Source organism: Notolepis coatsorum, assembly GCF_963971535.1.
Source record: "Notolepis coatsorum genome assembly, chromosome: 3".
In the NCBI taxonomy this organism is placed as follows: domain Eukaryota; kingdom Metazoa; phylum Chordata; class Actinopteri; order Aulopiformes; family Paralepididae; genus Notolepis; species Notolepis coatsorum.
Window position 1 is genome coordinate 5,138,085 of NC_140167.1, and position 22,767 is coordinate 5,160,851.

Sequence of the window (22,767 nt, forward strand, 5' to 3'; positions counted from 1 at the left end):
TACAACTTGTAAATGAGTTAATTATTGTTATTTGTCCGACAGTATTGTGTCCCAATGCTGGTGGGAAGACTGTAATTAAACATTAAAACACCTGCGGCTTATAGTCCAGTGCGGCTTATATATGTACACATCATTCAATTTAGCTGCTGCGGCTTATAGTCAGGTGCGGTTTATAGTGCGAAAAGTACAGTAATAGAATATTAAATGTTCTATAAAGTGTTAAGAGCGATGCGCTGCTCTGTTAGGCTGCCTAGACTATTAACTATTTTACTGCATTTTTCTACTACTACTACTACTACTACTACTACTACTACTACTACTACTACTACTACTACTACTACTACTACTTTTCTACTACTCTAAACTATTTTATTCTTTTTATTACCGTCTATTTTTAAACGGAATCAAACCGTAAACAGAGAGGCCTATTGGGATGTTGGATCCTAATGACTACTACTAGTAATGTGAAAAACTGTGATTTGCCACCTTGCTGCTATCTTTTGATGCTCGTTTTCTGTCTGTAACCGATGAATAATATGTTTTATGTCATTTCTTGCCCGTCTTTTTTACTGCTGTGAAATACTTTGAGCTGAAATGTTTGTGTGAAAGGTGCTATACAAATAAAGTATTATTATTGTATCTTTCTCATACTGTATGTGCTAAACAGAGGAGGGAAGTAACTAACTATGGCTTGTTGTATTTTGGTGATGTATTTCGTTTTATTATATATTCTTCCTGTCATTAGTTGTTTTCTCTATACCCGAAATTTTATATGTGTAAATAAACAAACAAACAAACAAAGTAAAAGCCCCAGAAGAATACTACACAGTAATACTATACTGTAAGGAAAGCAGATGGGGGGGGGTTACATTAGGGAAGATGGGAGACATGATCTGTGAGTATGGTGCTGAAAGATTTGGAATCATTGATAGAAAGAGGACTGGAGAGATTGCGGTCAGTTCGGTCCAGGCGGCAGAGAGAAATAGAGACATTAGTTTAAGGCGAGACAGCCTAGTGAATAGGCATATTGTTAGATGTCTTTACATTTTGCTTCCTTAACATGTCTTATTTCAAACTAGTGGCAATAAAATATCTAATATATAATATTTACGGGGGCCATACAGATATACAGATAGATATACAGTATATACAGTACTGAGAAAGAGGGAAGAGCTGAGAAGTCGGTTACAGAGCTCAGGAGGGCAGGACAACTTAGGAGGAAGAGAGAGAAGCAGGAGCCATTTAAAAAAATATATATTATTATCTTTTTCCTCCTTCTATTTCCGATTTTTCTCCCCTCCCAATGTTAGTCGTTATGCCAATTCCCAATCCCCTTCCTGGTTGTTGCGCACTCTACCCCCTACCGTCGGTCTGGGAGGGCGGAGAGACTATCACATGCTTCCTCCGACACATGTGTACCCACAGCCCACCACTTCTTTTCACCTGGCAGCGCGTCCTCTCACCGGGAGAGAGTAACGTGTGGAAGGTCACACTACCTAGGCCAGGTCTCTGAGCTTGACAACGAGCTTGGGGGGGGGGGGCTATGGTGTTGAATGCTGAGCTGTAGTCAGTGAACAGTACGGGCATTGTCAATACCTAAGCGCACATCAAAGGAGTGCAGGTCTGTTAAACTTGGCAATGATGTCTTTTGGCAAAAGGCATTGTGTTTCTTCCTCGAGCGTTCATCCTTATCACAAGGAGGACACAAGTATCCTGTGTTTTTTATTCTACAGTTAATATTAACCTCGAGCACTTTGCACCTAGAGAAGCATAGAAACACGCTGTGTGTCCCCAGCTCTTTATCAGTCGCACCGACACCTTTGAATGTGCGAAGACCTCACCCTGGCCTCCTCCTTCCTCTCTGGAAGAAAGATTGTAAGATTGATTTTGTCGAAAACGGCGAATCCTTTGCGACCGATGGCGGGCAAAGAAGAACCGGAGGGGGGGCTGAGGATGAAGCGGGAGATGGGTTTGATCGGCGGCGTGTCGCTGGTCGCGGGCACCATGATCGGAACGGGCATCTTCATGTCTCCGCAGTTCATCCTGTCCGAGGTGGGGAGCCCCGGCGCCAGCCTGGTGATCTGGGCCCTGTCCGGACTCGTGGCCATGGGGGCGGCGCTGTCGTACGCCGAGATCGGCACGATCATCACCGAGTCGGGCGGCGACTTCATGTACATCCTTCGCATCTACGGCCCGTGCCCGGCCTTCTTCGCCGCGTTCTCCTTCGTCCTGGTCGTGCGGCCGGCGGGCATCGCGGCGGTCGCCATCAGCTTCGCGGAATACGCCGTGGCGCCCTTCTACGGCGACTGCCGACCGCCACAGCTGATGCTGAAGTGCGCCGCGGCCGCGGCCATCGTCACCGTGGCCACGGCCAACGTCTTGAACGTCCGCCTCGCCATCCGGATTCAGGTGGTTTTCCTGGTGGCCAAAGTGCTCGCCCTGATCGCCATTGTGATCGGCGGCTTGGCGAGCCTCGCGCGGTCCACCGACGTCATCGTGGAGAACTTGAAGGCGGAGAATTCGTTTAAAGGTACTCGGTGGGGAGTGGGCGCCATCGGCATGGCTTTCTATCAAGGCCTCTGGTCCTTCGCCGGCTGGTACAATTTGAACTATGTGACCGAGGAGCTGAAGAACCCAGAGGTGAGAACGTTGAAAAGGGGACGTGGTTTTTGTATGCGTGTGTTACGTGGTCAGGACTTTGCAACAGTGAAGTAAAAACACAGGTAGGCGAGTGTTAGCAAAAACATATCTTTTATGATGTGAAGCTTGCAAAGCTTAGTTCAGCCTGTCAACTGGAGTGGCCTATCACACTAGTCTGCATGTGTCATTTAGCCCAGGGGTTCCCAACGTTTTCAGGCCACGACCCCCGAAATAACGGTGTCAGAGAGCCGCGACCCCCACTATTATAGGAGGTGGTATAAAAAGAAGTTTAAATTATTTTTTTATCTAACCCTAACTAACCTTACTGTCATGCACTTGTCCTAATAAACTAACCTACACTGTAACACTCAACACTTTGATGAACATTGTTACTCAGCTGATAGAGTTGTGCCCTTCCTGATGACTTGTCGTACAGAACTTGTAAGTCGCTTTAGTCAGCTAAATGACTAAAAAGTTATCTACTAATATACATTGGAGGCTTTTAACCAGGGCCGGACTGGGGAAATCATTCAGGCCAGGAAATATAGCCCCAGTCAGGCCACTTTTTAAGCGGGGGGTCTGGGGGTCCCCCACCAGGAAATGTTTTGTTACAAAGACGTAATTTCCTGCATTCTGGTGCAGGAATTTTTGAATTTGTACCCTTTAAATGCCAGTGTTTGTGATGGCATCACAAATTATTGTAAAAAAAAACAGGCTAGCATACAGTATGTCAATGATTAGCAACAACACTGATTTTGATGGATTCTTTGTTTTTTGTAAGGGTCCCGCCTCCACCAATCACATGCGGCTCCCTTTTATTTGTGTGTGTGTGTGTGTGTGTGTGTGTGAGAGAGAGAGAGAGAGAGAGAGAGAGAGAGAGAGAGAGAGAGAGAGAGAGAGAGAGAGAGAGAGAGATCTCCAACTTGTGTGAGTTTAGACTGCGTTACCCTCTGTTGCAGTGATCTCCTGGTTGTTCCCCACCTAGGTTATCTAACTATCGTGCCGCTGCAACTAGAAACACTGGCCTGGCCTGCTTCTAAATTCAGTGGCCTGACTGCATGAAAAAAAAATATATATATATTTTTTTATTTTATGAAATCAATACATTCTGGAAATTATCTCGTGACCCCCCCCCCCCCCCCCCCCGATTGCAAGTATATACTTTGCACGGTGAACAGGGTTTTTAAGGAACTGAAATCAGGACAAAGCATCAAAGAATAAAGACAAAATATCTAGCGAACTGAAGACCACAAGCAATAATCTATCTCAGAATATCAAGCGAACTGAATAGACTGTATTACATTTGAAATGCTCCCTGCGTCGTCAGATCTCAGTCTATCTTCCTCCATCACAGTCTAGCTCCACGTGCGCATCAGCGACACGGGTGTAAAAAGTACCCAGAAATTATACTTAAGTGAAAGTATGGGTACCGTCTCAAAACCGTACTCGAGTAAAAGTGTGTCTGGCTAAAAACACACTTGAGTAAAAGTCTAAATGTTTCTACTTTTAAATGTACTTAAGTACTAAAAAGTTAAAACTTTTTCTGACTGTCTATTCTTCTGATAGCAGGTGTTTAATCGAACATCCCTGCTTTCTGGTCTTGCACAAGGACCAATCAGCATGGGTGTGGGCGGGTTCATTTTCCATTGATGGGGATTTGATTGGCTGTTTTTAAATAAAGTGCGGCCGCAGGATTAATAACGTTCGAATTAGTTCGGCCAGAGAAACAAATATACTAATTAAAATGGCTGGACCTGTGAGATTTGTACTTTGTAGGTCTGCATTTTAAATGTAAGGAGTAATAACTGTTTTTTTTCTCTGAAATGTAATTGAGTAAAAGTACAAGTATACACACCTAATAATACTCGAGTAAAGTACAAATCCCCCAAAACAGTACTTAAGTATTGTAACAAAGTACAAATAAGTACTTTACACCCTTGGCGATGGCCGCTCACGATAAGCTGAAACACATCAAGTTCAAGTTTCAAGTTTGTTTATTAGTTGCCATAGTAAAATACAGAATACTTTTCCATGAAATGTATTTTTCTGTAGGAAAAATATTCCAATAATTTGACGTCGATCTGTTAGATCCATTTCCCGTTTGTATGACGCAATAAACGCCGAAATCATATAGATTATTGCGTTTCGAAAGCGATCCGATGCACTTGAGTGTTTGTCTGGAGCCACGTAACAAGATATTACTGCCGGAGGGATTTCCTCGATGCACCAGCGCCACTTCCGGTTTGGCGTGGAGTGTAACTAGCCTGATCATCCACCAGGCAGCGGTATTGAGACGTTGCAATATCAGACAGGGTGCAGCTGCAGTCCCGCAGGGAGGCTGGATGAATTATGAATGCCATGGCAAAAAAATTAAATATTGATCTCAACAACGAATTATCACGTTGTTGCCGTTCAACGCATGGCGGGCAATAACGAATTATGACGTTGTTGGCGTCCAATGTGTTAAGGTGAGTGTTTATTTAAAGTGAGTGTGTACGTGTGTGCTGTGAGTGTAGATGATGGTTGTTAAATAGTGTTATTGTCATCGAGCATCCTGATGGCCTGGGGGGACAGAAGCTCCAGAGTCTCTCTGTACTGGCCATGAGACTCCGGTAGCACGTCGGTTGTTAACATCGTGTCGACTTTGTTTCCAGGTGAATCTCCCGCGAGCCGTCCTGATCGCCATCCCCATGGTGACGGTGTTGTATCTCCTGGTGAACGTGAGCTACCTGACGGTGATGACGCCCAGGGAGCTGATGTCCTCCAGTGCCGTGGCCGTCACCTGGGGGTAAGAAGGGGCTTGTTTAAAAGAAATTATACAGTAGCCTAATCTTTAAAAAAAGAAATATTATAATACACCCACTTTTAGAAAGGTGCAGATTAAAAGTATTGCTTTTCTCCCCCAAAAATGATTGATTAATGAATTTATCATTAAAAAAATAAATTGGTGGCAAACCTTATCTTTTTCTACCTAAAGTTGAACCTAAAATATGATTTCTCTGCCTCTCTCTCTTTCTGCCTCTCTCCCTCTCTCTCTGCCTCTCCCTCTCTCTCTCTGCCTCTCTCTCTCTCTCTGCCTCTCTCTCTCTCCCTCTCTCTCTGCCTCTCCCTCTCTCTCTCTGCCTCTCTCTCTCTCTCTGCCTCTCTCTCTCTCTGCCTCTCTCTCTCTGCCTCTCTCTCTCTCTCTCACTCTCTGCCTCTCACTCTCTGCCTCTCTCTCTCTGCCTCTCTCTCTCTCTCTCACTCTCTGCCTCTCACTCTCTGCCCCTCTCTCTCTCACTCTCTCTGCCTCTCTTTATCTCTTTCTCTCTCTCTGCCTCTCTATCTGCCTCTCTCTGCCTCTCTCCCTCTGCCTCTCTCTATCTCTCTCTCTCTGCCTTTCCCTGCCTCTCTCTCGCGCTCTCTCTCACGATCTCTCTCTCTCTCTCTGCCTCTCTCTCTCTCTGCCTCTCTCTGCCTCTCTCCCTCTCTCTGCCTCTCACTCTCTGCCCCTCTCTCTCTCTCACTCTCTCTGCCTCTCTTTATCTCTTTCTCTCTCTCTGCCTCTCTATCTGCCTCTCTCTGCCTCTCTCCCTCTGCCTCTCTCTATCTCTCTCTCTCTCTGCCTTTCCCTGCCTCTCTCTCGCGCTCTCTCTCACGATCTCTCTCTCTCTCTCTGCCTCTCTCTCTCTGCCTCTCTCTGCCTCTCTCCCTCTCTCTGCCTCTCACTCTCTGCCCCTCTCTCTCTCTCACTCTCTCTGCCTCTCTTTATCTCTTTCTCTCTCTCTGCCTCTCTATCTGCCTCTCTCTGCCTCTCTCCCTCTGCCTCTCTCTATCTCTCTCTCTCTCTGCCTTTCCCTGCCTCTCTCTCTCGCGCTCTCTCTCGCGCTCTCTCTCTCTCGCTCTCTCTCTCTCTCTGCCTCTCTCTGCCTCTCTCTGCCTCTCTCTCTCTGCCTCTCTCTCTCACGCTCTCTCTCGCACTCTCTCTCGCTCTCTGCCTCTCTCTCTCTGCCTCTCTCTGCCTCTCTCTCCCTCTCTCTCCCTCCCTCTCTCTCCCTCCCTCCCTTTTCTCACATTTTATATACAGAGTTAACAATATAGTTTACATTGTTTATTTTTCTTGTATTTTTATATTCAGAGTTAATTATATTGTTTATACCGTTTAATCATCTCATATTTTATATTCAGATTTAATTGTATATTACCATATCTATACCCCCCCCCTCTCTCTCCCTCCCCCATGCTGCCATGACGCCAGAATGGCCCCCAAGGACATCAATAAAGGAATGTCTTATCTTATCTTATCTCAAATGCAGCCTGGAATGAATGGATACAAATAAACCTTTGCTCGTTGTCTTGTTCATCTTTGAACAGTTTAATTACGGAACAGATACAGTATAGTCCGACTTCAGAGCGGGCGAAAGCGCACGGAGGAGGAAGAGGCACATTTGCATTGGAACAGCTATATGCTACAGTCTATATGCACAGTCAGTCCCTGTTTGAAGATTTTTTTTTAAGATTTCCAGTTCCAGTGTTATATTGTCCATTTTCGCATGTATAACCAGTTGTTATATAATTAATTAGAATGTTAGAATACATTTTAGAATGATGAAATCAGTCTGACTGTACTCCTGATAAAGTATAGTATGGTTTATTGATATTGGGAAAGATACAGACACATTAGCTGGTTGAACAAACATCTATGTGTGGTAATAATAATGCAGATATTGAGTGTATTTCTGTGAAAGTGTGCGTGGCGCGCACGCCTCTGAATCCAACCAAAGTAATCAAATTTGCTTCCCGTGCGCGGCCGGTGTGAACAGCGGACATGGGAGCGAAAGTGAAGCGCTGATCGCCCGCCTCACGCCCGCGTCCCACGTTCGGTGGGTTTGGGCCGTCATGGACAGGGAGCGTGGCGCCACCCAGAGGTGTGGGTGTGACGGCAGCTGTTTGTTGTGGCATGGACAGGGAGTGTGGCGCCACCTAGAGGTGTGGGTGACGGCAGCTGTTTGTTGTGTCTTGGACAGGGAGTGTGGCGCCACCCAGAGGTGTGGGTGTGACGGCAGCTGTTTGTTGTGGCATGGACAGGGAGTGTGTGGCGCCACCCAGAGGTGTGGGTGTGACGGCAGCTGTTTGTTGTGTCATGGACAGGGAGCGTGGCGCCACCCAGAGGTGTGGGTGACGGCAGCTGTTTGTTGTGTCTTGGACAGGGAGTGTGGCGCCACCCAGAGGTGTGGGTGTGACGGCAGCTGTTTGTTGTGTCATGGACAGGGAGTGTGGCGCCACCCAGAGGTGTGGGTGTGACGGCAGCGGTTTGTTGTGTCATGGACAGGGAGTGTGGCGCCACCCAGAGGTGTGGGTGTGACGGCAGCGGTTTGTTGTGTCGGCAGGAACAAGGTGCTGGGCAGCTGGGGCTGGGTGATGTCCGTGGCCGCGGCCCTGTCTGCCTTCGGGTCGCTGAACGGGACCTTCTTCAGCGGCGGCCGCGTGTGCTTCGTGGCGGCGAGGGAAGGACACATGGTGAGGCTCTCGGTCCTTCTGTTTTTTTTTATTATTTTTTTATTCTATATATATATATATATATATTTTTTTTATATTTTTTTTTACCAGTGGGCAATGGCCACTAGATAAATTTTTTGGTACACATCAGGTAACAGAGTGAACAGAAGTTGGAGAGGAAAGAGGGGGGAAAGAGAGAAAGAGGGAAGGGGAAGGGGGGGAGGTGACAAAAAGAGGAGAGAAGAAGAAAACATAAAAGATAAAATAAAAGACAAACAAAAATAAGACTCAATAATAAAAACGAGGACAAAATAAAATGTAAATAAAAATAAAAATAAATTATTATATTTTTTTATTATATTTGTATATATATATAATTTTTTCCCTTTTTATTTTTTCCCGGACGTTTTTTGAGGGCACTCCATCCACCCCCCCCCCCCCCCCCCCCCTCTTCGGGGGACAACTTTATTATTTAAGATGAGATAAGATAAGATATTCCTTTATTGATCCCCTTGGGGAAATTCAGGCATCATAGCACCATGGGGGATGGGGGGGGGGGGGGTACAGGTAGTAAAAACAACACAAGCAGTGTAAACAAATAAGTCAAAATAATTACTATCTAACTAACTGAAATATACACAGTATCACAGTATTCACATAAGGTGCAGTATGCATAAGGTAGTGTTATAATTTACTATCTAACTCAGTGGTTCCCAAACTGTGGTGCGCGCACCCCTTGTGGTGCATGAGCGCCCTCTAGGTGGTGCGTGACATGAAAAGGCTAATGGTGGTAAATAAAAGATAAAGAAAATACCTTTAGTATTATGGATATTAAACATGCTGGCAGAGTACATGCATCCATGTTGTCGTGAACATTTTAATTAAATAAAGAAAGTCCCTATCCATAGTCGCCGTGGGAAGAGATTAAATAAAACAAATTTATAAAATAAAACAATTTTTTCTAACAGAAACCCATTGGGGGGTGCGTCAGCTAGGTCGGGAGGTGACAGGGGGTGCACGGCCCAAAAAGTTTGGGAACCGCTACAGTATTCACAGTATCACAGTATTCACATAAGGTGCAGTATGCATAAGGTAGTGTTATAATTTACTATCTAACTAACTGAAAGAAATATACAGTATTCACAGTATCACAGTATTCACATAAGGTGCAGTATGCATAAGGTAGTGTTATTGTCCTCCTTGGGTTCCTAGTAGTTGTAGTTGGATGTCTGGCAGCAGTCCCTGCCCACTGTTGTGGAGCCTGATGGCTGCTGGTATGAAGGACTGGCCGAGGCGGTTAGTTGAGTTTATTATACGTTTTAACTATTTACTTAGGTGCTCTCAGTCTGTCCTTCTGTTTTCCCTGCTTCTCTGCCCGTTCTGGTTTTGGGTTGACGGCTTGTGTGAATCAGGCTCACGTTCACACTGCAGGCCCAAATCAGATTTATTTTCTTTTTTTTTGCTCATATACAGGTGCAGCTCAATCAATTTGAATATCGTGGAAAAGTTATTTTATTTCAGTAATTCAATTCAAAAAGCGAAACTCTCATAGATTATAGATTCATTACACACGAAGTGAAATATTTCAAGCCTTTATTTTTATAAATCTTTTATGATTGTGGCTTACAGCCCAAAATTCAGTATCTCAGAAAGTTTGAATATTACATAAGACCAATCAATTTTGCAGTATGAACGTAGGGCTGGGCGATATGGCCCAAAAAAAATCCCTGATTATTATTTTTTTAATCGATTTATGATTTTAATAGATTTTTTTCTCTTGAGCTAAAAAAAATAAAAAAAACGTTGAAAGATGAATGTCCCTATTGGGATTGAAGTGCAAACCTAACTTTCATCAATCTTCACTTAAAAAAAAGTATTATATATATATATATATATATATATATATATATATATATATATAATATAAAAGGGTCTTGATCAAACAAAGATGAATGTCCCTATTGGAATTAATAGTGCAATAACTAGCTTTTTCACCATACTTCACTTAAAACAAATAAAAGGTGCCTCTTGATCATCAAACAAGAATGAATTTCCCTATTGGGATTAATAAAGTGCAAATCGAACTTTCACCAAACATCACTTTTTGTAAAATAAAAGGTGACTCTTAAATCATTCATTCAAATTAATCGATAATATCGATTAATCGCCCAGCCGCAGCCTCAGCTAAAGTTGATGGGTGGAAGAAAACACACTGTACTGATATAAGTAGACAAATGATAGAAATATGAAATCACTTAGAGAATGCAGCTGTTTAATGTATGTTATGCAGGACACATGTAAATATACTGTATGTATGTATAATGTGAGTAAATGTACATTGCGTATTCCTGCTGTGTACTGTCCAAATATCATGTATCGTCTCTTCCACTTGAAAAATGGAATAAGAATTCCATAAAAAATAAAAAGTGGATTCACCTCTTATCTGTCACCGACCCGGCCCCGGGCCGTCTTGTTAACAATTTGCCCACCGGCGCGACGTGTCACTCTAGTGGCTCGGTTGTGCATATTTTTGTATACAATATATATATCGAATTAAAGCCCTATTTGTTGCCCGATTCGATATCGATTGCCCTTTCAGGCGACAAAATCCATTCAGCGTTTTTTGTTTAAAAATACGTGTTAAATAGCTCTACATTCTGACAGCCTGATTGTTTGGTCAGTAACATGGGTCTCCCAATCGGGGAGAGTGAGAGAGAGAGAATTCCACACTGACACTCTATATCAGTGATGGCTGGCGGAATGTTGACCTATTGTTCTAACAAAGAAAATACCACGTACAGCACCTTTTAACTCTCCATGTCGTCTCTGCTCTGCAGCCCGGTATCCTGGCCATGGCCCACGTCCACAGACTGACCCCCTCTCCGGCCTTGATCTTCACCACAGCGGTCTCTCTCATAGTCCTGATCCCCGGGGACTTCCAGAGTATCGTCAACTTCTTCAGGTGAGGACTGCCCTCTGTTGGTTGCGGGGTGAGGACTGCCCTCTGTTGGTTGTGGGGTGAGGACTGCCCTCTGTTGGTTGTGGGGTTGAGGACTGCCCTCTGTTGGTTGTGGGGTGAGGACTGCCCTCTGTTGGTTGTGGGGTGAGGACTGCCCTCTGTTGGTTGTGGGGTGAGGACTGCCCTCTGTTGAGAAAGAACATAGGTGGTGTTTAACACATCCAGTGCCGTTCACGAGAGGTCGCTGTGGGTGTATGGCCGTGTGTGCCAGCGCTGTAATGAATGGGGATACATGCCGGTGTTTGCAGTGCTAAAACTATATTAAATATTATAGCTATGGATCTAATAATATAGTCGATTGTCATTGAGTTTCTTCCGGTCAAGATGCAAAAAACAGAAAATTTTTTCATCCATACATTTTATTTATTTTATTTCGCACCATTTCAGCAAAACAGTAAAAAACAAAATACATCCATACATTCCCGTTTTATACCCTGGTGAATATGAGTATAGTTTTAGAGTAATTCTGTGTAATCCCAGGAAACGCAGCTAAGCAGCGTTTACTGCATTTCATTAGAGATTAGAGATTCCTAGGATGTGCAATACCGGCCGCAAGGCGTTAGGCGGCGGTATTGGACGTTTGCGATCTCAGACCCATTCAGGACAGCCTGCACAGGCTGCCTCGATGGATTATGAATGGCAATAGCGAATAAAAGAAATAACGACCCAGAAACGAGAATCTTCGTTTCTGGCACTGAACCGTTGGGCCACATAAACGAGAATTCTCGGGAACGGCACCCAAAGTGTTAATCATTCATGTTCAGTTCAGTTCAGTTCAGAGTTTTTATTTGCCACATGGAATCAATACAATCAGAGTTTCTTCATTACACAATCATAAATATCATTCTATGGACAAAAGGAGCAGGAAGAAGAATACATCTTATACATACATCTTACCTGCCCCTTATTCCTAAACAAGTATTTACTTAATGGTCAGCATACAACCTAATTTACACAAAATAATAATTTATACCATTATACAAGAAACACACAATCCACAGTAAAACAAGAAAAAATGTAAGAATAATAATAAAGAATAAAGAATAAAAGAAAGGAAAAAAAAGAAAAGATCTCACTATTCAGATCACATTTGATTTTCATACTGACTAAATATTTATTTTGTATAATTTTTTTTGAATTGATAAACACTATTACATCCCTTAAGCTCGCTATGGAGATAATTCCACAACTTTACACCGATAACTGAAGGACACATCTGTTTAAGTGTGGTACGTGCAAACTGATGTTTAACATTGTATGTCTTGTTGTGTAGAAAGAACATAAATGTGGTGTTTAACTAACGTTTACGTCCGTCGATGTTGACAGTTTCACCGCCTGGTTCTTCTACGCCATCACGCTGTCCGGGCTCCTGTATCTCAAGATCAAGAAGCCAGAGCTCCCCAGACCATACAGGGTGAGTCTCAGACCAACACTAAATACTTTATACTATACTCTAATACTATACTTGTTGTGGCATGTTTTAGTTAACTTGAGTCTCTCTCAGAACGGGTGAGTCTGACACTCCAGACCAGACTACTTTCTTGCGGTATATACCATATTAGGGCTGCCCTCGACTAGTCGACTTATCTTAACTCATCTCATCGTATCTCACCTCATCTCATCTCATCTTAACTCATCTCATCTTGTCTCATCTCATCTTAACTCCTCTCCTCTCCTCTCCTCTCCTCTCCTCTCCTCTCCTCTCCTCTCCTCTCCTCTCCTCTCCTCTCCTCTCCTCTCCTCTCCTCTCCTCTCCTCTCCTCTCCTCTCCTCTCTTCTCCTCTCCTCTCCTCTCCTCTCTTCTCCTCCCAGGTTCCCCTCTTCCTCCCCGTGCTGGTCATCCTGGCGGCCGTGTTCCTGGTACTGGCTCCCATCGTCGACAGCCCTCAGATAGAGTACCTGTACGTGACCCTGTTCATCCTCAGCGGCGCCCTGCTCTACTTCCCCCTCATCCACTACCGGCTCTGCCCCGGCGTTCTGACCCGGCTCACCGTGTTCCTGCAGCTGCTGCTGGAGGTGGCGCCGGCCCACAAGAACCTCTGAGCCCGTTAGAACCAGTTAGAACCAGTTAGGACCAGTTAGAACCAGTTAGAACCAGTTAGAACCTCTGAGCCCGTTAGAACCAGTTAGAACCAGTTAGAACCTCTGACCCTGTTAGAACCAGTTAGAACCAGTTAGAACCAGTTAGGACCAGTTAGAACCAGTTATGACCAGTTAGAACCTCTGGGCCCGTTAGAACCAGTTAGAACCAGTTAGGACCAGTTAGAACCTCTGAGCCCATTAGAACCACTTAGAACCAGTTAGAACCAGTTAGGACCAGTTAGAACCAGTTAGAACCAGTTAGAACCTCTGAGCCCGTTAGAACCAGTTAGGACCAGTTAGAACCAGTTAGGACCAGTTAGAACCTCTGAGCCTGTTAGAATCAGTTAGAACCAGTTAGAACCTCTGAGCCCGTTAGAACCAGTTAGAACCTCTGAGCCCGTTAGAACCAGTTAGAACCAGTTAGGTGGCTGCAATCAGAAACTGGCCCCGGTAAATGTCAAAATCCCCCCCCCCCCTCTAATGTACAGTTTCTTCCCCTTCGGACTTCTATTTTTTTTATGATGTTCTCTGTTTCTTACATAGTACTGTATATCTGTATGTCATGTATGTCATAAATGTCTTGATGAATTGAAAATGGAGGACCATTATGTAAACAAGATAAGTCTTTTTCTGGTATTCATCCTCTTAGCAGTTGTTTGTATTGAGCTGTACTGAAAGGGTTAACCTTCTGTAGTGTGGTAGTGAAACCTTCTGTATTGTCGCAGCGAAAGGGTTAACCATTTGGTAGTGCGGTAGTGAAGGGGTTAAGTGAATCTCAGTATTATATCGCTCCTGTCCAGTCAGGGTTATACCTTCTACGATATGTATATACATTCTAAAATATACAGCCAAAAATATACAGTAAAATGTACAGTAATGAGTGTAAAATTGTCAAATGTAAAAAAATTTATTAAAAAAAAAAAAGTGAACGTCCAGGCAGATTATTGAGTTTTACTGTCACTCTGTGCTCAGTCATGCAGTGAGGCACAGTGATGCATTATATATAGACTATACTTTAAAGATAAGTGACAAATAAAAATGTGATTATTAAAAATATCCTATATTTCAAATGCCAGGGTTACAGGAAATATGCCACCTCAGTGTGGGACTGTCTACCTTTTGTGAACATAGTTTTCTTTGTGTAAACATTTACATAATGCTCTTTCTTACCCTCCTCTGAATCAAACGGATATTATTGAAAAAGAATGCACTGTCTTCTTTAAATGATAAATTACATGTCGGGGCGACAGTGGCTCAGGAGGTGCAGTCGTCTGGTAATCCGGAGGTTCCCGGTTCGATTCCCGCTCCTCCCGGGCAGCGTGTCGAAGTGTCCTTGAGCAAGACACTTAACCCCTAACTGCTCCCGATGAGCAGGTTGGCACCTCGCACGGTCGCCTCCGCCGTCGGTGTGTGAAGTGAATGGGTAAAATGTGAGGAACAAATTGTAACAGGCTTTGGATAAGTAAGGGATAACGAGGTCATTGTCGCAAAATAATTGACCGACACAGAGTTCTGGAATAAACGCAGTGAAGGTAAATTATTTTGCGACAATGACCGAGTATAGCTATACATTATCCCGCTTATTACATGGCTAACTTACTAACAATATACCTAATTCATTTTACACCATCGACAAGACGAGATCAAATGCAGACGCAGTTGTTCTGTGGCTCCTCTGTCATCGCCGGCAGCCGGCAGGTGTGTGGTCTGATTGCACTGATGAGTGCAGCTGTGCATATGCTGAGCTTAGCTTTCGTGACTGCGACCAAAATGCTTGATTGTGATTGGTCAATAGCGCTCTGTTACCCGTATCAGCGGTCGTTATTGCGCGTTGCCCATGACAGCGGTCGGTTATCGAGAAATAACCGTTGTCGGGGGCAACCGAGCGCTATTGACCAATCACAATCAAGCATTTTGGCGAATGTTAAAACGCCATGTAATAAAAGCTGTTATATAAATGCACCATTTACCATTCATGCTGGTGCTCTAGTGCGACATCTAGTGGCTGAATGTTATCTATAGCACCTTTAAAACGGTGATGTTTCGTAAAAAAGGCTGACTTTATGTCTGATGGATGAAATAGTTGTTGTGCTTCATCCATCATGGACTCCACACTTCAGTCATGCAGCATCTCTACTCCTGCTTGTTTGAGCGTGAACTTTTGACCTATTACTCGAAGGAGTTTTCAGTTGTAAATATACATGCATTAAATATTTTAAGAACACCTTTTTGGTATTCATTTATTTATTTATAAAGACATGAAAATATATACGGCAACAAAGCGGCACTAACGTAACGAATGACACCTGTTTAGAGTGATTTGGACCACGTTGTGGTGGAAGATTAGCCTACATCCTGCACTCTTCCACTAAATAACCTTCTTACTGTCAAAATGACACCATTCGCCATCGTAGCCTATAACAACAGCATTGCATTGGCCTATCAACCGGTTTTAATAAACAAACAGAAACAGTAGCATGTGCATCTTTTAGATCAATTGGGCTATGAAAATTAGGCTGCCTCTAAAATATAAGAATGTATTCAATAAGAATGGTTTATGGGGGGAGAAGGGGACCCTGAGCATCCGGTCCCCCCAGGGCTGTGTTCTCAGCCCCCTGCTGTATTCACTACACACATGACTGTGTGGCCAGGTTCAGCTCCAACTCCATGGTTGCTGACGACACAGTGGTGGTGGGGCTCATCTCTAACAAGTTAACGACGTGTTGTAACGTGTTTAACGGTTTATTCAGTCATTCCACCTGTAAAGGTTGTTTTTAACTGTTTATTCAGTCATTCTACCTGTAAAGGTTACTTTTAACCAGTGTATAAACATGCGTCGGCCAATCAGAGAGCGTCTTGCCACAAATGCGGCTACGGAAAAAAAATAACGCGTGTGGCTGGGAGGTGCTTCCTGGTTCTCGTTATCCAGGGGAGGAGTCGCGCCTTAGAGAGACACTGTCTAGTTTACTGTGATTGAATGAATGAAAACTTTATTTAACAGATTGCAGAATGGGTACAATACAGTACGGCTCAATACACACAATTGTTAAGGGGATGCAGACCAGAGAAAGACGTTTGTCTTGTTTCCATCAGGGTCCCCCATTTTCAATTCATATAGACATTTATGACATACACAACATACATGACATTTATGGCATAGGGACATATAGGTATTTAGTACTGATACATTTGTGACATAAACGGTATTCAAATATACAGTACTGTTACCCCTAGATCCTGAAAGAGAGTATATACATATGATGGGGAGGGGACTATACATTAGGAGGGGGTGGGTGGGTGGGAGAGAGATATACATACAGCGGGGAGGGAATATATACATGCGGTGGGGAGGAGACTGTCTATTAGGAGGTGGTGGGGGTTTTGGGCATTTACGGTGGCCAGTTTCGAATTGCAGCCTCCCGTAGGTGCTCTTAAAAGCGGTTTTGAATGTGGGTAGGGATTCACATTCCTTTACAGCTTTGGGTAGGGCGTTCCACATTGATGTGGCATAATTGCTAAACGTATTTAGTCCCTTGTTTGAGCCGAATCTGGGTTTAACATGATTTGCTGAGCTTCCTCTGGTGTTGTGATCGTGGTATTCACTGACCTTTGGGAAGTATTTTGACATGTACATGGGTACCTTAGTCGTATAGTGTATCTTGTAGACCAGGCCCATTGCAAGTTGCTGTACTCTGTCGTCTACTCTAAGCCATCCTAGGTTGTCAAAGTGGGCAGGGGTGAGGTGGGTTCTAGGAGTAAGGTCAAGCAGTAGTCTGACCAGTTTGTTTTGAGATGTTTGTAATTTTGTTTTTAGCGCCTTTGAGGTGCTTTGGTACCATGAGGTGCACGCATAGTCGTAGTACCCTTGAATGAGTGCTCCTGCCAGAGTCTTCAGGGTATTCTTGTTTACCAGAGAGGAGATCCGGTACAAGAATCTAGTTCGTTGGTTGACTTTTTTTATTACATTGGATGCCATTTTGTCACAGGAAAGATTTGCCTCTAGGATGGAACCCAGGTAGGTAATTTCGTCTTTCCTTGTGACAATATTGTCACCCACTGCAACTGAGTGATCATAGATAGATGTTTTTACATAGTTCAGGACTTTCTCTCATCATCAACTACCTCTAATTCGTTTACTTTGTCAAGGAAAACCCACTAAAACTAATAAGCACAAAGAGAGACAGAGATAAAATGGTAAACATACTCAATAAAACTCTCTCTCTCTCTCTCTCGGGGGTGGTAATCTGACTGACATGTACTTTGGCGCACACCTCACATATCGGCATGTAACTCGAGAACCGCTGAACGGATTTTGTCGCCTGAAACGGCAATCGACAGGCAACAAACAGGGCTTTAATTCTCTCTATATATTGTATTAAAATAAATGCACACCTGAGCCGCTAGATGTATTATTCTAAATCAGTGGTATATGTCCTTGTTGGAGGTCTGCACTCTAACTAATGCGTTGTAGTTATTATTCTGTCTTATTAAAACTGCCTTCCCATGTATGAAAATCCACAAACTTCAGCACAGAGTTCCAGACGTTGCGTGCGTTCATGCAAATGACGAAGGTAGTGCTGCAGAATAGCCCAGCTGCAGAGTTGTAGGCCGTCTAGAACGGTAGCCACACAATAGCTTCTCAATTGTTATTTGAATACCCCTGATCTAGGGTAATATCAAGGCCTACCCCTGATCTTGGGTAATATCAAGGCCCTACCCCTGATCTTGGGTAATATCAAGGCCTACCCCTGATCTAGGGTAATATCAAGGCCTACCCCTGATCTAGGGTAATATCAAGGCCTACCCCTGATCATCTTGGGTAATATCAAGGCCTACCCCTGATCTAGGGTAATATCAAGGCTATACCCCTGATCTTGGGTAATATCAAGGCCTACCCCTGATCTAGGGTAATATCAAGGCCTACCCCTGATCATCTTGGGTAATATCAAGGCCTACCCCTGATCTAGGGTAATATCAAGGCTATACCCCTGATCTTGGGTAATATCAAGGCCTACCCCTGATCTAGGGTAATATCAAGGCCTACCCCTGATCTACGGTAATATCAAGGCCTACCCCTGATCTAGGGTAATATCAAGGCCTACCCCTGATCTAGGGTAATATCAAGGCCTACCCCTGATCTAGGGTAATATCAAGGCTATACCCCTGATCTTGGGTAATATCAAGGCCTACCCCTGATCTAGGGTAATATCAAGGCCTACCCCTGATCTACGGTAATATCAAGGTCTACCCCTGATCTTGGGTAATATCAAGGCCTATACCTGATCTAGGGTAATATCAAGGCCTACCCCTGATCTAGGGTAATATCAAGGCCTATACCTGATCAAAACATGTTGACAGTCTTCTTTGCAGTCCAGTGTGTAGAGTATCCATTATTGTACTTGCTTGGAATATATTTTGAAATATATGAGTAAGCAAACATTCTGTCTTTCATTGTGCCTGCTTCCATGCGTGGAGTGTTTTATTCTACTCTCAACCATTGATTGGGGAGACACTTATTTTCTTAAATGCATTATTGCAAGGACTGCTTTCTTGCAATGTCTTCCAATTACATACTGCCAATTATATAGTGTAAAACAGACGGCTTATAGTAAAACATGTTTGTCTTTTTTTTGGGACGTGTTTTGACGGGTAGTTAAAGGAACACGCCAACATTTTGGGGAATTACCTTATCGTCTTCTCCAGAGAGAGAGACAAGAAGATAATAATAATAACTTTATTTGTATAGCACTTTTCATACAGAGGTTGCAGTTCAAAGTGCTTCACAACAGTAAAAAATACAGGCATAAGCGAGCATAAAAAGATAGACAGGTAGAATCACAGTGTTTCACATTAGGATCTAGCATCCCAATAGGCTCTCCGCTTACAGTTTTCAGTAACACAATAGTAAAAATAGTTTAAAATGATTCAGTTTAAAAATAGTCAAAAAATTATAAAATAGAACGGACATAAAAAATACAGGCATGAGCGAGCATAGCAAGATATGGCAAATCACAGTGTTTCACATTAGGATCTAGCATCCTAATAGGCTCTCTATTCAGTAATACTCCTGTAATTCATGAACAAATAATCACAGTGTTTCACATTTGGATCTAGCAAATAATAAGAATAGTTTAAAATGATTCAGTTTAAAAATAGTCATCAGTAAGAAGTAAAAAGTGCAATAACCGACACATGAATTTGATAGGCAGTGTATAAGAGTAGGCAGGGTAAGAATAAATACAAGTTGTGTCAGGATATCCCTGATGTTTCCTCTTGTCACTAGGTGGTAGCAGATATCTATCAGTGAAATGCCTGAGCAAAGAGATAGGTTTTAAGCTGTCTTTTAAAGATGTCTAGCGAGTTGGCTTCCCTGATGTTTTGGGGTAGTTTGTTCCATAGTTTTGGGGCATAGTTGATAAAGGCTGCATTACCGATCCTCTTTTGACTGCTTCTGGGAGCCTCTAGTAGTCCAGCAGCTGATGATCGCAGTGTTCTTGCTGGTGTGTAATTTATTAGAGTGTTGGCGATGTAGCTAGGTCCCTGTCCATTTAGAGCTTTGTATGTAAGGAGAAGGACCTTAAAGTCAATTCTAAATGTTACAGGAAGCCAGTGTAAAGCGGCTAAGACTGGACTAATGTGCTCTCTCCTTTTGGTTCTAGTTAGCAGTCGGGCTGCAGAGTTTTGGATTAGCTGAAGCCTCTCTGTGGTTTTCTTAGGGAGACCTGTGAAAAGTGCATTACAGTAGTCTAACCGGCTAGATATGAATGCATGAATTAGCTTCTCAGCATCGTTCTGAAATGGTCGTACTTTTGCTATATTTCTGAGATGGAAGAACGATGTTTTCGTCACTTTGCTAATATGAGAATTGAAGTTCAGTTCTGAATCTATGATAACCCCAAGACTAGTGACCTCAGATTTGATCCAAGGGGACGGGGTTAGTCCCCCCAGGTTCTTTATTAATGTTTCTTTTTTAGTTTTGGAGCCGATAATTAGAATTTCAGTTTTGTTCTCGTTTAGTTTCAGGAAGTTCTTACTCATCCATTTATTTATTGCCAGTAAGCAGTCTGTAATGGAGCTAATCGCTGTATCATTTGGTTCAGCAGATATGTACAGTTGTGTATCATCCGCATAGCTATGGAAATCTACATTATGTTCTCTGATGATATCACCCAGCGGTAACATGTAAAGGGAGAAGAGTAAAGGACATAAGCAACTCCCTTGTGCAACTCCATAGTTGTTGTCGTATATATCAGACATGTGATCTCCTAGTTTAACATAGAATTTCCTCCCTCTGATGTATGTTTTAAACCAGCCCAGCACATGGTCTGAGAAACCGACATGGTTTTCAAGACGATCGATTAGAATATCGTGATCGATTGTATCAAATGCTGCACTGAGATCTAACAGGATAAGGATGGAGATCTTATTCTCGTCAGAGTTTAGTCTGAGGTCACTGATTATTTTGGTGAGGGCAGTTTCAGTGCTATGATATTTTCTGAATCCTGACTGAAATTCTTCTAAGATGTTGTTTTCTTCAAGAAAGGAATTTATTTGAACTGAAACTATCTTTTCAAGTACTTTACTAATGAATGGTAGGTTGGATATTGGACGATAATTTGCCATTTCATTACTATCCAAGTTAGGTTTTTTTAGTAATGGCTTTCGGAAAATCCGGGAAAATACCAGTCCTAAGGGAAGTGTTTATGATATCTAGCACAGGGCTTGAAACACTATTAAATACCCGTTTGTAGATAGATAGATACCAGTTTCCTCTCTGTGTGTTCAGTAGAAAGCTAGGCATTGTCCAACTAACACCTCTCCCGAAGGCTAACCGGACCTGTCTACTTCCATTCATTGTGCTAAGCTAGGCTAACATGCAGGCAGATAGCTTTCTACTGAACGCACAGAGAGGAAACTGGTATCTATCTTCTTGTCTCTCTCTGGAGAAGAGACAGCAAGCTAATTTCCCAAAATGTTGGCGTGTTCCTTTAAGTTACCTGGAAAAATGAATACTTTTCACTTTTTTTATATTTTACAAAATATTGGTGTAGCTTGCTGATGTTATTGTTTTTCATTTTGAAAAGTCATTGTTGTCAGACAAGATGCCAAATTGAATGACAAGAATCTGTTCCAATGGCAAGGATTCTTTGTAGCTGACAGATTGTCTTGTCAAACCTGTCTTGCAGATACTACTCTACTAAAGTGTAAATACCTTTCAAATCAAATCAAATCAAATCAAATTTATTTATAGGGCCCGACAACACACGTTAATGTCCCCATGGGCCGTACAGATCTTCTTTAAACAAGTCAAGAAGAAAACATAACAATAAGTCAAGAACAGAACAGGAACACCATAATGTCCAAACATTTTTAGATGAATGCAAATAAATGAAAGAATGCAAGCACTCCCAGACATACCCCACGCGAAGGTAAGGAAAAACTCACTAAAACCTAACAATAGGGAAAAAAGCTCCACAGGCAGTGTGGAGGAGAGAAACCTTAGAAGGGCCATTCAAGGGGGGATCTCCCTTCTTAGATGTTGGTGATAGTAGTGTTGCAGACGGACAGTTGGTAAGCATGCACTCATGTGTGTAGTGGAACACAGATGAGTGCATGCAATAGCAACTGTACATTTTGAAAAATTAAAGATAGAGCTAATAGCGATAGCAACTGAACATTTTGAAAGATTAAAGATAGAGCTGATAGCGAATCTATTTGAGGCACAGGGGCGGCGCAAAGAGGGTCACGTCCTCCCCGTCTTAGTCACGGGACATTCAACACTCCGGTCGTTGCTCAGGGACAGCCGGAGACAGGGAGATAGGGGGCGGCGCAGAGAGGGTCGCGAACTCCCTGACATCATCGCGGGACATCCGGCACTCCGGTCACCACTACGAGACCTCCGGAGACAGGGGGGCACGCAGAGGGGGTCGCAACCTCCCGGCCTTCGTCACGGGACGTCCAACACTCCGGTCAACACTCCAGGACAGCAAGTCATAGGGAGACAGGGAGACGGGACCATCTCTGGAATTCAGTATTTCTTCCCGGAGTTCCCCTTTTGTACACGTGTCATCCATTACAACTCACTTTAATGTTAATTTCATTCTGAGATTTTATTCATCAGCAAGTTCAATACTTTGTGTAAGTAAGTACTATGTTATAACGTTGCAACTTGTACCCATTTAAGAACCATACAGCACTGTAGTCCTTGCTGTGTTAATGCCATCCCATTGAGCTAAAAAGGGAATGGAACAGCTAACCCTGGTATGTTTAGTGCCTTGCTCTACCGAATGAGCTACAATGTGCATGGAACCCCCAACCCTTGCCGTATTAGTAAGTATGATCAGATGAATGAAATTATCAATTTTATATTACTATAAAATGCCATAATGGATATAAAACACCACAATAAGATAAGACATGGTAAGGTAAGATAAAATAAGATGAGATCAGATAAGATACACCTCTATTAATCCCCTTGGGGTAATTCAGCAGCATGGGGGAAGGAGAAGAGGAATGACAATGAATATAGGTAATAAAAGAAAAATACA

The 22,767-nt window shown here is 43.1% G+C and overlaps 1 protein-coding gene across 1 annotated transcript; it reads left to right on the top strand.

Annotated features, from left to right (window-relative positions):
* Positions 1 to 1,917: 1,917 nt before the first annotated feature.
* On the top strand, positions 1,918 to 13,180 carry LOC311225186 (b(0,+)-type amino acid transporter 1; the record flags this gene model as incomplete). The annotated part of the gene is made up of 6 exons (XM_084310395.1): positions 1,918 to 2,640; positions 5,295 to 5,428; positions 8,010 to 8,139; positions 10,956 to 11,080; positions 12,464 to 12,551; positions 12,950 to 13,180. The coding sequence occupies 6 exons, from the start codon at positions 1,918 to 1,920 to the stop codon at positions 13,178 to 13,180; spliced, it is 1,431 nt and encodes a 476-aa protein (XP_084166521.1).
* Between the last annotated feature and the right edge of the window lie 9,587 nt (positions 13,181 to 22,767).